General features: G+C 41.2%; 1 protein-coding gene across 8 annotated transcripts in view; it reads left to right on the top strand.

Moving 5' to 3' along the window:
* Positions 1-16,798, top strand: part of pkp4 (plakophilin 4) — an 87,309-nt gene that overhangs the window by 332 nt on the left and 70,179 nt on the right. For 3 of the 8 annotated variants that reach the window (XM_044019787.1, XM_044019785.1, XM_044019786.1), the window contains exons 1-3: positions 11,083-11,124; positions 11,527-11,723; positions 13,593-13,726. In XM_044019787.1, the coding sequence (XP_043875722.1) occupies positions 11,600-11,723; positions 13,593-13,726 (258 nt within the window). In that variant the 5' untranslated portion in view covers positions 11,083-11,124; positions 11,527-11,599. Of the gene's footprint in view, positions 1-8,143; positions 8,329-11,081; positions 11,125-11,526; positions 11,724-13,592; positions 13,727-15,355; positions 15,551-16,798 lie in introns of those variants that run through there. The other 5 variants (XM_044019789.1, XM_044019784.1, XM_044019788.1 and 2 more) reach the window with 5 other exon arrangements.

Below are 16,798 nucleotides of genomic sequence, written 5' to 3'. Positions count from 1 at the left end.
GTTGAGAATCTTATGCTACGATAATCCCGTTCTTGTGACGGATTCATCGCCAAGAATTGACACCTTTGAGGGGACCTTCACGCACTGTCCTCGATATCGAACCCAAACGCTGGGGTGCAAAAACTACCTTTCTGTTAGTTTCCCTGTACAGAAAAAGAGAAAAAATAAACACTACAAGGACGTCACCTTCCCTTCACGCTGCCCTTGCTAAGTTATGAAGGAAAAGGTAGGTGAGTTTAGAGTGTGGGAATCTCTGGAATGCGATGGCGCCCAGATCCAGGCACTCTTTGCCCGCAAGATAAACTTACCTTTCCTCCCACTACTCTCTAACTACGCCATGTTTAATGGCCCTTATCTGCATCTTTTTGTTGTAGTGAAACGTGAGTGATGTGTCTTTGCATTGTGCTGGAACATCTTACCTCCTCAGAGCAAAATGTACTCACTGTTATCATTGGTGACTGTGAAAGGAATGGTCCAGTTACCTGCCTTACAAGCCTGCTTATTAATGGTGCTGGACATTTTTTTGGTGTTTTGAGCTATAATTTTAGAATGACATTTCAAGGGTTCTGAGACAGACTTTGACTGTACACAAAGGAGAGAGACGGATGGAGCCTTTCGTCTGTACTTTGCGTTCATTTTGTCTGCAACACCACCGGAAATAGTGGGGTCAATAGTCCAATCAGTCAGGAAAATGATAAAGAAGTAAACTACAGTGAAACAACTGTATAACATGCAGCCAGAGCTTGCTGGTTTATCCCCTGCAGCTAAGTAACAGAGAGTGGCTATGGGTGCTCAGCCTCAATCAATGGCTGTGGTTTTATTAGAGGGGTTATCCGGCGAAGCAAGTTGTCAAAAGTCGCGGTGGACATATTCGGAAATATTGAAAATGCCTCTCGCTATTGACCTCTCTCATCGGCAACGCCAACGAGTGATATTCCCCATTAATGAGACGACTTACATTTAATAATAATAAATTTAGTGGTCTTACATTCCACCGCCAAGAAATCCGCTTGCGTGTCAGTGTACTTTGGATTAAGCATAATACAAATAACCCCTTTTAACGTTGATGTCTGCTGCATGGTAGAGGAGGCATTGTGTAAGCATCCATACCATCGCAAAAGATGCATGGAGGTATGTAGGGTAGTGAAGGAGATGATGTTTGGGATGGACGGACATAAAACTGACCAACTGGAGCATAAATGGGCCTTTAGCCAGAATTACGTTAAAGCCTCAGTGAGTAATATCTGTAGCCCCATGAGGACTTTTTTGCCGGAGTTTATTCCATCAATTTGAAAGTCTAGGTTGTTTTTTTTTTACCAGTAGAAACTAATTCTGGAACTAAAACTCTGGAATTTTTATTGGGCTGCTTCATCCCACTAGCATAATGCTGCTCTTGTGCTTCCCGCTCGCCTTCGTCAGTCGTGGCTGAAAACCAATCATTTCCTGTAGGCAGGAATGTCATCAGGTGGCATGAGATTCAAAACATCACTATGGGGACAGAGAGCCATGATCCCGAAATGTTAGCATTTTGTTGTTTTGCAGATGAAACTCAACCATCGAGTATTTTTCCCAAGTCATCCTGCCTGCTGCATCTCTATGTTGGCACTTCAACTGTATGTCATCAGTGAAGGAACATGTTCAGTATCATATTCCACTATGATGTGCTTTTAAAAGCTCTGTGGGGGGAAAAAAAAAACCTCTTTTTACTTATAACCTTGTGTTTGTCCCTAAAATAAGTGGGAGAAAAGTCACTGCAAGAGGAGTTTTCCATTTCATTTAAATTCCTGTGTGCCATGACTAAAACCAGGCCGGGGCACAGGGATTGAAGAAGCAGTCATTAATTCTGTTATGATGAATATTCACCAAAGGTCAAGTCTCAGACTTGACGTATGAAATATGCTGTTGCCATGCAGACATGCAGTGGTTATCTGCCTTCATCACCGATGAGACCGTACTGCAAGTTAATTTTGTTTTTGGCCAATTATCGGCGGAAGTGTATGTGGCAAATGAGAGCCGTGCATGTGAACTCTTTCTCACCCTCACCTCGTCTGACACGCACACTCGCATGCACATGCACCAGAGAGGAGCCGCTACGTTACTCCCCTCATGATTCACATTACCATACAAGACACACACAACCACGCAGCTGACAGACACTGAGGTTTGTTTACCGTGGACTTGATACAGGGGTCGGCTGACGGCGCTCTCCTTCTGTGTATGTGTGAGTTTCTCCTTGCAGTTTGTGCTCGCACTCGAAGCAGTGAGGCCGTGTGGCACAGGGGGAGCAGTTGTAGCGGGTCAGACATGCAGCCGACCGCGTGTCACTTTGATTTGTCCTGCTCCGTGGGCTTTGTCACAGTTGCTGCACAGGGCAGTGAAGCATGTTTGTGTATAGATTGTGTCGGCGATACAGTGGACGTTAAAACATTTCTTTTCTTTCTTTTTTTTTTCAATGAAGAACAACCTGTGCTGCAGTGGAGACAAACACAAGCATGCTTGCGATACTATTTGTGTGCCGGTGCGATTGTTTGACCCAGTCTTCACGCTGAGTTCCTTTTTAATGGGAACTGACAACAGTTGAATAGTGTGGAGCACTTTGGCGGGTCTTTTCTTCCTTGTAGCATTTTCACTCCCTAATTCGGGCCTAACATCAAAGCTTAAGCCTCCAGCCTTATGTTACATGTCAGCTTAAGTTTTTTTCCTGCTCCATGCTCGAAAAGCACCCCTCATCTTTTTTAAGAATGGAAGGAATTTCCAGTCTCCATCTCACTGCCTTGTTGCTTATTTATTTCCCTTGTGTGTGTGTGTGTAAAGTAAAATGCTGGAGAATCCTCCTCCTCATTCAGCCAGTCAAGAGAAGGTCAGGCCTGTTTGTGCACTATTCAGTCAGTCAGGTGCTCTTCTAAAGTCAAGCTTTTGCTGAGTGGCAGTCATCCTTTTGTGGTTTATTTACTCCGTTTCCAAGCCTCAAGCACACATTTTATAATATTGCTATATTTGCAGAGTCCAAAGGTATGGAAAAAAACTGGGGGTTACTGCTCATAAGCGCAGGTTACGATTGTACGTATTAATATTACATATGCAATTTACTAGCATTCGGGTGGGGATGCATAATAATTAAGATTTATTTAAAGTGGTGAAAATAAGATATCCAGTAGATATTGGTTTGTTTGTTTTTATGTCTGGGAAGTTCTCTTGGCTGCTGTGGCGTGTCTCCAATGTGGGACGGTAATAACAGTGCGCAGTAGAAATCAAGTTAAAAAAAAAAAAAATTTATCCTACAGACTGAATTTTTTTCCCATCAAATCCAACCCACGCATCTTTTTTCCCCATCCCACATTTACAAGGTGTGGTCTAAACAGATCTCATCCCACTCTCCTTCCTCCCTTGTCAACAAACCACATGTAATAGTGTAGGGAGTTTCCATCATGATTTAATGTCTGTCTTTGTTATATTTCTTTGGATACTTTTTTAATTTTTTTTTTTTTTTAAGAAAATACAATCCATAAATGTCAGTCATTGGCGTCCTTTCCTGTCATATTTAAAATCACAACATAGCGGTGGTTTGGCCGAATGAGCACCGACATGTGTAGTCACTGACCGATTGTTGATCTTACTGGATATGTAGATAGATTCCTGAATGTGCTCCAGATTTCATGCTGTGACTGGATCCTGGACAGCTAAAGATAATACAGAACACAAAGTATGTCAGCGCTTTTTGAGATTAAGTGCACAATAGATTTTTGTCTAGTGGAACAGCCCTCCGTGGGCCTGACATGCTGAGTCGGAGTAAAACGTCCAATCGCCACTGTCCACTTTGTGGACAGCGGCAGTGGCGTGGACAGAACTGTCTGTTGCTCCACACGCTGCCTTACTACCGACGTCTTCCTCTCAAGTTCAGTGTTATAACAGTCCCATTCATCTTACCTCGTCTGGCTGCAGAAATACCTGAAAAGGGCACATTATACGTTGTTGAATATTTAAAAGCGACTTGCATTATCACCCCAGGCAAAGACTCTCTCTCCTTCCTTACTGAGGTAAAAAGGAGAAGTGGTACAGGAGTCCATACCAGTGGAGCACATGACATAATAAATGAGCGTCCATGAAAACAGTAGCTTTACAGCCATATAAAGACGTTATAGAGTGACAATGCTGAATGGGGGATTTTTTGAGCTTTGCCCCAACTCAACAATACACAGTTTCTGTTTAGAATGAATGCACGGTTTTGTTCCAGGTGCAGCAATTAGGGCTGCAACAATGAATCGATTATTAATCGATTACTAAATGAATTGTCTACTAATTTCATAATAGATTAATCCATTTGAATAGTTTGGTTTTTTTATCATTAAAACAAGTTTTCAGATTTTTTGCTTTTTGAATGTGAATATTTTCTGGTTTTTTTTTGCTCCTTATAACAAATAACTGAAGTATTTTAGTTTGTGGACAAAACAAGACATTTGAGAACATCAGCAATTACAAATAATTGCACGATGCACGATATTGGCAAACACGCCAAGATCTGCCGATATGACTTGTGACTACAACTATTATTTAATTTCTGTCCATTTATTTATTTAAGACAATTTATATCTGCATCTGCTGCGACATGAGTATGAAAAATATTCCGTTCATTTCACTACAGTAGAGACTAAATGAGCTGCAGTTGGGCACGTATATATATTAGTATTGGTTTTCAGTTATTGGCCCAAGCACTCCCAATGTATCGGCTAAAAAGTCCAATGTCGTGCCTACAAATAAGTAAAATTTTTGATTTATATGGTTTATTTTTTGTTTATCTTTATGTCAGATAATCTAAAGAATTCTTGAAAGTTTGATATGAGCAACCATTTTAACACAGAACCATCAAAACCTCCCAGTAAACAGTGAAGCCACTAATTCAGCCAAGTGAGTGACTCAAACAATTAGCTCTCTCCCAAATGTATTAATCTGATTAAGGTTTAGTTCAGGCTATTCACTGAGTTATTATTTGACTCGCTGCGCACAGGGTAAACATGAGGTTGTGTGCTTTTCGGTTTCGTATTTTTCAAAGCTCAAATGGCTTGTTTGCCGGATCAGGTGTCGTCCAAAGGTGGTATGTGGGTGCACTGGTGGCTGTATTTAGTCAGAAGGTGAAGGCATTCCCCCAGTGTCGGGTTATATTCTAGTGAGCACGAGCACACGCCTCCTCCCAGATTATAGTTGGTTCCTCAACCCATCTGTGGGATTTGCCTGCCTCACCCGTTTCCCTAAAGGTCTGCCAGAAGAAGCAGAAGACACACTTGTTAAATGTCAAGGCATTTATATATGGCTGCAACAAAAGAGTATAATCTCTGATAAGTTTGAGTACAGTTCAAGAAAATGGCATTTTATATATCCTATAAGCTTAGAGATTGGTTGTGGAGTTGTAAAGCATATGTGAGCTGTGATATCAAAGCTTATGCTGTATCTTTTCTTTCTCTGTCAGAGTAACTTAATAAACTGACAACATCAAAGCCGACAAACCTGCAGCCTTCAGGCAATGGTGCACAGATTGATACGTGAACGTGAATAAGATGCAGTCTCTGGAAACTTTCTTCCCTTTTGTTTTTTTTTGGTCACGATATCTTCCACAAAATCACAGATTGCCCAGAAGCTTACTTCTTTGAGGTATTATTATTTGACTGGAAAGTGACCATAGCCGTTACGCAGCCAACGTGCAAACCCATTCAACCTGTTAAAGAGGTTGTTCTCTCTCAGGAAGAACTGTTAATCTGTCCTCTGATCGGTAATCCCAAACAACACTACCCCCTCTTATGTTTTTGGGTGTACTGCACGTTCATTCCCATGTGCTCACAAAAAAATGTGGCTGACTATAAATGAAGAAATACTTTGGATATGATATGAACATGACGGCACTGACGCATGTGGTCTGTAGTGCCCAGATTTAAATGATAGAAAAGTAAAAATATATGTACCTCTGCAGAGCCGCAAAGTCAAACACTGCCTCCGTGAATCATTACAACTAAGAGGGGATTTATTTGACTAACTCGTGGGATGTGATTTATTTTCTTTAATTAAATCCCCTTTGATATATTATGTATATATATATGGTGCCCTCTAAAATCATACATTCCCCTCAGTTTTCAGTGACATTGCAGCGTGGGAGACATTTGCTTTTTTTGTCAGTCGGTGGGAGAGTGGAGTCGCAGGAATGTCTGATGAACTGTGGCAGTGAATTAGAAACACACTTGGATATCAAGTACAGTTTTCTATTATTCACCCAAGGAAAATCATTGTTCCAGAAGGCCAGCTGGTGATGGTGGGCTGACTTGACATTTACTTTAAGGTCTTCATATTTTAAGTAACTAAATTCATTTTCCTCTGTCTTTCTGCATTAATGTCCTGATTGTGAAGCTAAAGTAAAGGATTTCACACATTTCCCTTTGGCTACATTCACACTATTATGTTTGCATTTCATCTCCTTACCTGAAGTAAACTGCATCCTTATTAAAGCATGTGAAAATGCACGTCATGTGACCATTTAGGCACACCAGACATGTGCAAGGGTTTCTGTATGAGACAGATGATGACGTGAAAGTGAAACTGAAGTTAACTAAGATATATAGTGATAGTCGAGTTGTGGCTTATTGTTTTCAATGGTAATTTCTGCCCATGTAGACTAAAATGCTGCTGTGGAGTTTTAAAACAAAATAGAGCTAGAAACATTTTCAAACCCAATCGTTTCCAGGGCTTTAAAACATTGGATTTGGGGTAGTGTGGACAGCAGACATCCAGGGCTGAATGTATTTGTTTTTAAATGAAAACCAAGTAGTGCCTTACCGTATTCCAGATTAATATACCTTCCAAGGTGCTCGATCCTGAAGATATTCTTCTTTTCCTTTCATAATTATTATAAGAATCCAAAGGCAACAGTCACTGACCTACAGTATGCCACTCATTTCTCTCTTGCATACTTAAACACATTTAATAATAGGGACATGGACTGTATATTGAGCTCAGCTACACACACAGAATATTAAGCAGAACAGGAAATCATGTAAGGGACCCGGTTCATTCTTATAAACAGTGTTACTGGCCACATATACCTAAAAGAAGGCACAGGCTTCCCTGTGCTGTGGATTGTTGAGCTCAGAAAGAGTCTTTTCCATCTCCACTTTCTCTGCAGCATGTGTATTATAATTATGGAACGGAATTAAATCATTCAGTTAGTCTTCACCGTTTTTTTCCCCTTACTGTGTTTGTTTTGGGTCGATCCCTGAAGTTGCAAAGCTCAGTTCAACAATAACACATGATGCGTTGATGTTGCATCAAAAAAAAAATTATATTTTGTGATTTGTGTGTTTATTTACAATCATCTACTTGGGACATCTTCAACACCTACCACAGCGTTACTGCAAAAATAAACTCCAAACTGACATTTCCATCTTTTTATTTGTTTCCATTCATCTTCATTTTAGTATTCATTGTCCTAGAAGCCTTTCTGTGGAGTACAGATTATAGATCGCTAATAAACATTCACGATTCTTTTTAATTTAGTGCTGAAAATCGCTTTAGTGCACCTGTCACACAAGAAATGAGTATTTGGTGTTAACTTTTATGAGACGTACACACGGTTTTATGCTTCCATTCGTACTTGGGAGTTTGCATTTTAACTGTATACAGAAAGGCATTAGGGTGTTCCATGTCTTAATCTGACAGTGTGTGACAGGAGGAAGAGCATCTGTCCAACACAAACCTTTATTCTACTTAAGGGAATTACGTCCGATCAGAATAATTTATGTCCACTTTGGTCACATCTTTGTACTAATGAAAGCTGATGAGCCTCTCTCTCTGCTTCCCATCCGTTGTCAGCTATTGTTGCAAGGATATGATTTTGAGGGAGGGGAACGATCACGATGGGAAGTTGTTCTCGGAGAGGTTGGTCTTGTGCTGGTTACACAGTGCAAACACGGGATTATTTGGTCTGCAGCGTTCCTTCCCCGTCGCCGTGCAGCTTAGGGAGTTTGGATGTGGTGTGTGTGTGTGTGGCGGGTTTGTGTGCTGTGAAGACTCCTCCAATGACTGTGTTTCCTGCCTTTGCACAGACGCAAGCCCTGCCCTTTGGATACACATGCTCAGATAGGCCTCAGGTTATTGCAGCATTAGTCGGTGTATGTGTTGAAGGTGTGAAGTAGTGATAGGTGCAGCAGCAGCAGCGATGGAGTAACTTTTTTTTCCTCTACCCACTTCATTAAGAGAGGATTGTGGGGATGCTGTTGGACTATTGTCTTCACTCTTCATCGTCTCCTACGTGCCAACTTGATAAGTCCCGTGTCAACGAAGGACCGGGTATGTGTCTCTTTAAAGGAAACTACATCACTCTCTGCTTATTTAGGGTAATGATTGACTGAGTCGTTGTGTGTCTGTGTGTCTGTCTGCGTGTGTGTGAGAGAGAGAGAGAGACTGTTTTTGCTCTGGAAAAGAGACATTCCTTTGCACTTGGGTGTGTCATCATGAGCAAAGCATTTTCAGCTGTTGAGAGCAGTAGAAAGTCAAACATCTAGGGATCTAATAATAACTTTTTGTATTTTTTTTTCTATTGGCAAGTCCATCATGCGATGCATTTTTAGTGAACGTGTCATCCCTCCTTTAAAAGACTTTAACCACGCGTGGCACCGACTTAGAAGTCACAGTGTGTTGACACTTTAGACGTACGCAGTCTGGGGTTGAAGGTTAATCAGTGACGTGCTGTATGAGGATATTAGGGCACTTATTAACCGCATGTTCAACCCAACAGTGAGCACAGATTTCGCCATAAATGATTGTTTGTTTAGCTAATGACTGTCTGGGTAAATTGGGGTAAATGATACTGGACCATGTTTGTTTTTTTGGGGGGGTCAGAGTTACTGGAAGTTTTGCTCTAGTTCCTGTGAGAGTAGAAGTGCATGTTGCCTTACAGAGCTTTCACATGCCACATAATGCTGCTAGTTCACCCTAAATTTGTTAAAAGCAATCATGTGCCACTGGGGCCTGAGAGCATGTGGGCTTTCATCCAATTTCATTGGTCAGTGCTCAGACTGAGGTCTTTAGGTAGCAAAAGTGAATCCAGCTTGGATTTATGTTAGGGTTGTATGTCATGGGCAAACATGTTATCACAATAAGTCAGTTGATATCCATAGTCGTCGCTATTGTTATTAACTAGATAGATAACTAAAGATTGAGTTTTAAGTTTCAAGCCTCCTGGGAAACCCTGCGCCGTCTGTGGTTATTGCTTTTAGATTTGTTTTAGATTTGTCTGTGTAGGAAGTCCTTTCTGCTGCTGTCTGTCACACACTGGGTCTTTTTGACTCGTAGGCAAACTATATTCAGATGATGGCAGTTTGTCTCATGCGAAGTTCAAGTATGAAAAGAAGGATTTAGTCATTCATGGCACCTGCTTGACCTCTGATAGCGACAGTAATGTTTGATGTCACATAAGCGACAAATGGATTATGATAGCACGGTTGAACTAAGAAGATTATTATTGGGGATTTCGCAGCAATGAATGTGAAAGTAAATTAGGTTTTCATTTGAGTTAAATGACTCAGAGGGAAGACAGGTAGTATGAGTGTGACAGCACTGCAGTGACGTGAAAGGACTATGTGTGCATGGAAACACAGTCTATGATTCCAAAAGCTAGTTCAAAATGCACTCTTTGAATCTTCCCCCACTCTCTTTTGCATTATATTCTCAATCCGATTTTACACATTTACAGAATCCTCTTACCTTTGTAAACACACTTTATGCTACATTTAGTTTTCTGGAGATGGAGAGTCACGGACAGAGGGCTTGTGTAAGAAGCTCTGAGGTGTGGCTTGAGCTTGGGGTCACTAGATCAGATCATGTGATACGAAGAGTCAGGGTGGGGTCGCACGCTAAGACTTTTCTCTGGAATATAATGCTTGAAAGAGAAGCTTTAGCTTAGCTTGGAAGTGGTGTCTTGTAAAAGAGATGTTTTTGTATTCCACATAAAATAGTTGGTCAAACTGGTCACTGTAGGGAATGCTGTTTAATCTGTTTTTGTCACATGTTACTCTGAGATGTTATTGTCTACGGCCATGTAAACATGTTAGTCTGACTGAAAATCTAATAAATTAGAGCCGTGGGTGGAGCCAGTCTAGCTCCATCCTGACCATACCGTACTTTCACTCTGGTACCCCAAGGGAAGGATGCCAAAGAATGCATCGGTTATGGCTGGTTATTTTTGTACGATTCATAAATAAAACGCAGAAACGACTCCGGATAAAGCCACTGGGAGTTGAGCTACTACTGCATGTATACCTTCCGTAGGACCAGAGTCGGACTTGAGCTGTTCTGGGCAAAGAAGAAGCCGATACACCGAAGAATAAGAATAAAAGTGACATTCATGTGGGGCTTTTTTGGACTGATGTGGGACTTGTAAGTTGATGAATGTTAGGAAGACTTGGAATGGCACTCCAAATGCCAGTTGCATGCTAGACTGGAAACCGCTTAATACTAACAAGCTGAAATAGGGTGTTGCGCCCCCTAGATTAAGTTGCATCGCTTGTATACAGGGACAAGGACACGAGTCCAGTTCAACAGCATATTCAAGCTACAACCATAGCTTGATTTAACTGCGCATGGATGGAAACATACTGCATGCGTTTGGTTTCTTTCTGTTTTTTGTTGTTTTTTTTTTTTGCTTTGTCAAGAAAAACAACTATAATAGTAATAATTAGACAGTGGATGGCTGCTGTTAGTTCAGACCAGAATGAGGTCATCTTTACTGTGTTGGAACTGTGCAATATAGAGTCCTCAGGCATTAGTGTAATGACAGCCTCGAAAGCTGCACAGTCTTTTCAGCTCCTCTGCTTCTCACCTACCGTCTCTGTTGTGTCTTTGCTCCTCATACTGTATTAAGTTTGTGTGTGTGTGTGTGTGTGTGATTTTCTGAGATAGTTCAGTGAGGCTGTTTTTCCCTCTCAGCATTTCGAGGGAAACATGTTGAAGAACCAGTCAGCCATGTGCTCATAGGACTGTGGTAGGCTGGCAGCAGCATCATTGTCTTCACTCCTGTCTTAAAGCCGCAGCGAGCAAAGCAGAGTGAATTCATTCTGGGCCTATTATTTCAAAGACATTTCAGAGGTAGGCTCTGATACACATTGCAGCTTTTCTTTGCTTAATGGTATAGTCGATTGGCTTTGATTTCCTTTTGTGTATGTTGTTTTTTTTTCTGTGGCTCAGTTTTTCTACATTCCGCATAGTGTGCAGTTTCCTTCGGGCAAGTTTAGACTGAAAAGAGATATTCATTCAGACTGATTATATACACAGATTTTGGTTATAGCATATATGTATATATATGTATATATATATATATATTATATTATTTATTTATTTTTTTAAAGGGGAAGCCTCGCTTACATGGCTGCCATATTCGGAAAGAGAAAGCAGTTTTATCCACCCAGACCGGGTCGACAACTTCAGACAGTTTAAAAAAAAATGTGTTCACTTGCTCCTGTTTGTGTTGTTCTCTTCTGTGTTTATCAGGGAGCAGGCATTCCCTCACATTCAAACAGCTTTTCCCGTTTCCTGTTGCTGTGTTTTCTGAGAATACCATGCCATGTCCTTGATTCAGAGGCTGGAGTGGAGGTGGGAGGGAGTGAGCGTGACATGTCGCAACACTGTGAATGAGCAGGAACTGACAAGGGGATACATGAAATATCCACTGTGGACTCACGTACATGGTAATAGCAAATGCTTATCCGTCATATAACATCAGCATTGGTACATTGCTCACTTCAGCTCAGACACCTCCAAATGCTCTCACTGTCTCGATGACAGACTCCCAGAATACCTCAGGGTCACATTTTGTTCAAATGTCTGGGGAGGGACCTCCCACATGCTCCTGTAACCCCCCTCATTTCCATCACACTGCTTCATCTGTCACCAAAAACCTATATGATCTCACTATAAACAATCAAACCAACTCACATGAACTGGCTGAGCCAAAGAAACCACAACTCGTGCAACGTGTGCGGTCTTATTTAACTCTTTCAAGAATAATTTTAATCCTTCTCAGCCATCCTCGCTCTATTATAAGCTGTTTTTCAAACAAAAAATATTGAAAATGTTCTGAGGATTTGGTTTAGACGTCCTCTGGAGTTTGTTGTACACTTAGTAGCAGGAGTTTGGGTCAGATGTGTTCACATCAGAAGGCGACTGTCTGGATCATCTAGGTTGGTCAGGCAGGAGGCAAGACATTTTCTCAGTGGCTTGCTGTGAATTATCCAGCGCTTCCCCTGCTGTGATCTCTCATGCACTTGGACAAGTAGAGAGATGGCAAAAGTATTTTTGTAGAATATCCAGAGTGAGTTAGGTGGACATTTGCTTATTCTTTGGACTCCAATACATGTCTGAAAGCAATTTTAGTGAATGAGGTGTCCTTTAAAGATATAATATGTAACTTGTATTCGCTAAAACATCCACAGAAATCCGTTTAATTTTGGTCGCATCCAATGGGGTTATCCATCTTACCCATCAACACTAAATATCAGAGTAGGGGAAGAAAAATTGTGTAAAACTAGGTAGTGCGTTCTTCCACTGTAACAATTTAAAGCGTGAAAGCACAAGGAAGCCAAATGAGGCAACCAGATTACAAATGCTATGATCCCACACTGCTTCCTGACGTAATCAAAATAATGGATTTGGTTATTGTTTTAATTCAGATACCCCTAGCAGCAGAAATTCCATACTGTGTGTTTAAATAATGTTATAATACTGGCAGCAGATGTATAGTAAATTGCCATATGGTAATTTTTATGGTAGGTTTGCAGCATAATTCCGTCACACAACTACATGTAAGGCAGTTTTTTGATTGCATATGTCAATTTAGCAGAAATTTAAATTTGAATTATTTGACTAGCCAGTACAGCGTTATTTGTGTATGTAATCGACTTATCGCACTACACAATATATATATGTACAAACCAATCTTTTTATGGATGACAGCAGTAATGAATTTCTAAAGCAGTAAATGTCATAGTAAATTCCCTGTTTCCCTTAAGTCACAATGCTTTGGTGTCATTAGACTCAGGTTTGCTCTTGCTGCTACAGCTCTGAGCTACTACAGGGACCAGGACCACAGCAGATAGCATCCTCTCCTGTGCCACAGGCACCAAACCTGTTCACCTGGAGAGTTTTGCTTACACTTTACTTTGATGGGTTTGAATTCCCCTTCTTTGATGCCTTGATTAGAATTGCTGGTCTTATATGAAGTCGTAATTTAACTCATTTTGTTGTCTTAAGGCCATATGGCTTTGATTTGCACTGATCCAGACATGAAACACGGACAGAATTTTTTTCTCTCCAGCCATATGGTGTGTGTGGGTGTGTGTTTGTACCACTGGCAGTGGTGGCGTGTGACTGTTGATAGTCACACTCAGCATCATACGCACGTACCAGTACACACATCATACTTGTGTACAGGGGAGGAGCTTACAAAGAGTGTGTGCGTGTGTGTTTGTTTTTGCACACACTTACAAAATGTTAGAGTTTTTTTTTCTGTTAGTGCCTGAGGTCATCAGATTATTGTGTGTGTGTGTGTGTGTGTGTAGGAGGAATGCCAGCTCCTGAGCAGAGCCCAGTAACGGAGGAGGGGCTTCTGCTGAACATCCGCGACACTTTGCCTGGCCGCAGAATGGAGGTTGACAGCACCCCCAACAACATCCTGGCCTCTGTCAAAGAACAGGTAAAGAGTTTCTTGTGTTCAAACTGCTCAAATTACCTTGAGCAATTCTTTTTATATCGTTTTATGTTGTTTTATGTTGTCTGGTCACTTATTATACGCTGCACATTATACTGAGGTGAATGAGGAAATCTGTCATGTCCATAATGGTGTAGACTTATGTGTCACTTATGAGAGTTTCCCATGACCATCTTTTATGTCCAGACAGAAAACAAATTATAAACTGTAGCAAACATACTACGGTGAAAGACTGTTGAGTCTTTTTATAAGTGACCCTCATTTCATCATTTCACTTGAACTTCCTGGGCCTGATTTTGGCTGTTTCTCCATCACTGGCCTTTTCAGAAATGAATGAAAACTGTCCAGACAATTTCTCATAGTTTGCCTTTCACATATGGCAAATACAGCAGGAGAATGTATTTGGTCTTCCAGGTGAGATGGTGACACTTGGGTCAAGCATGTGGGAGGCGGGAAACTCGCACACCCATCCACTCGGAGCTGATGGGTGAAGTGTTGAGAGCAATTTCTGCAGACACTTGTGTTATCACACGCAGCCCCATCCAGTCATTCTCCACAATGGTTTGTACTTTAGTGTCTCGAGGCGGCTTTTAATTTGCACAGTAACTAGCAGTGTTCCCACTCGCTCAACTAAACGTACAGAATTACACGGTGCGAGGTGGGAAACAAAGAGGCACAAATCGCTTGACTAAATGATTTTGAAGCAATTATTTTAAGGTTAAAAAGTTGGATAGTATTGCTTCCAGACTCATTAAAAGATTTCGGGTCAAAGCCCCAGATTCCCTCTGAATGAACCACTCCTGGCACTGAGCTCTAGTCATTTGTTGTGTGTGTGGGATTGTGAATCTGTTGATAGCGGAATCATGAGTGTTTTAGTGTTTTATGTCTTGTAAAAAACAAAAAAAAGACTTGTGTGGAATTGTTGGTTGTTTATTGCCTGCGGTCGTGGCCTGGCTTGCATCAATGGCCAACCAGGAAGATCCTCTCCTGCTGGAGCCTCTGGAGGGACAAGCCCTCTGACTCACTTCATATTTGCCTTTCTGTGATTCATCCACACTCCAGTCCTTTCTCGTACACTTTCCTTTTCTTGCTCCTCTCGAGTCCTCCATATTCTTTGGTAATGCAACACAGGACAAACTGGGCTAAAGGAAATTTTCTCATTACTATTGACGTTAGCCTTCTGTTAAGTCTCTCTTTTAATACCACTTAAGAGTCCTTTATGGGATATCCTTAAGCAATCATTAGACATTGGAACTACAAGGGTGGTGTTTGTGGTCAAAAATGCCACATAAATCTGATTCAGGCTTCCTGTCGTAATCTTTGTTTTGTGAGAAAGGAAGGAAGGACGTAAGTAAGGAAGGGAAGACGTAAGGAAGGAGGGAGGGAGCACCTGTCAATGTCACTTCCTTCCCTGGAATATTCCTCACTGGTTTGTCCGGTTGGAGCAGATATCCATGCAGGCGAGCAGGAAGAGCGAGCTCCCTGCGCGTCGGCTGTTGCTCTCACAGTGACGTGCTGGAGATCAGCCTCAGAAGGGGATTCCTGCTAAATAGACAAGACTGCAAAATGAATGCAAACTAAATAGTGAGCGGAGCAAACGGGACGAGTGAGAGTGAAAGTCAGAGGAGGTCAGAGGCGAGGCGAGTGTGAGTGTGTTTTTTCCCCCTTCTGTGCGTTTGCGTGAGGTTTTCCTGTGATTGTTGAGCGGCAGAGCTTCGAGGGATCCCGCTGTTGATGTAAACATGCACATCTGCTGGGCTGAAACGGTGGCCACAGTTATGGCTGGGGCTTAGCATGACTGGGTTTTTGGTAAGTGTTTACTCTTTTAGACTCTATTATCTTTTATTTTTACCTCCACAAAGGAGGTTATGCGTTTGCCAGCTTGTGTCCGTTTGTCTGTTTGTTTCGGAGCAGCGTATCTGTGCAAATTAAATTAAGAATGGCTTTTGATTAAACTTTCTGGGGGTGTAGGTTGTGGCCCATGAAAGAAAGAATTATTTGGATTATGGATTGAGTCTACTGATACTGTGGGTAACTTGGTATAAGTTTGCACAATGTTTTAGGATTTTTTTTTCCTTTTCCTTTGCTGTATTTCCTCCCTTCAGTCACTCCTCGCCTCCTTCCATTCCTCTCTTTCGCTTCCCAAACCTCTGTTTGTGTCACTGTGGCAGTTACAGTTGCACAGGCATTGCCCAGATGCCCAAACAAGGACAGATTCACCAACATGCATGTACTCTGTGTCCATTTGGTTGATTTTATGTCCCCTTTTTCCTCCCTGCAGTCTTTTTTTTCTTTTTTAACCAGTAATGAAAGAATTGAATTCTGCTTTGTTGCAGCTTGCATTAAATCCAGTCCTGTCTTTGCTCTGTGCTTACACTGATCCACCATGTGAATGACACATCCATAATAGCTTATTATAGACCCAATTTAAGTGCTACAATGCCATTGTTTTTCTTGCTGCATGTTCCCACTTGCCTCAAGGAATTTCACACAGTATTTTTCAAACATGGCTCAACAGCAAAACCGAAAACTGTAACTATAATGCAGAATAAATTCTAAAGTCTATTCCCTCTTCAGTGTTTATTATCTTATCACATTTTAATTTAACCCAAGGGGGTTGTTTCAAGTATTATCTAAGAATTTTATCTGTTTCATTTTAAGAGTAATTGAAGCTGCTGGAGGCTGTGGCACTTACTCAGACAGACCCGTCTTTCTTAACGGACCCAGAAATCTCACACAGCTTGGATGTGTTTCTTGTCAGTATGTTTTTCACAGTTCCAAAAAAAAAGTCTTGGGTAATAATTCTATGATATAATTAAAATCATCCGGGTTTTTTTGGTTGGGTGGAAAGATGGGTGATATAATTATGACCATACTTGGTAATATGTTCAGAAATGACATCATGATACAAACATTTAAATCGGTAAATGTTTTGCATTAATACAGGTTATTAAAATATAGTTTTTTGGTCCTGGGTGAAAGTTGATGAAAGTCTTAAAAAGTCTTTATGGGCAGAAAGGTATTAACACTTGTTTAACCGCAAAACATTTCACAAAT

The sequence above is a fragment of the Solea senegalensis genome, linkage group LG2 (genome assembly GCF_019176455.1).
Source record: "Solea senegalensis isolate Sse05_10M linkage group LG2, IFAPA_SoseM_1, whole genome shotgun sequence".
NCBI lineage: Eukaryota > Metazoa > Chordata > Actinopteri > Pleuronectiformes > Soleidae > Solea > Solea senegalensis.
Note: the sequence above shows the minus strand (reverse complement) of the source record. Positions and strands in the feature narration are given on the sequence as shown.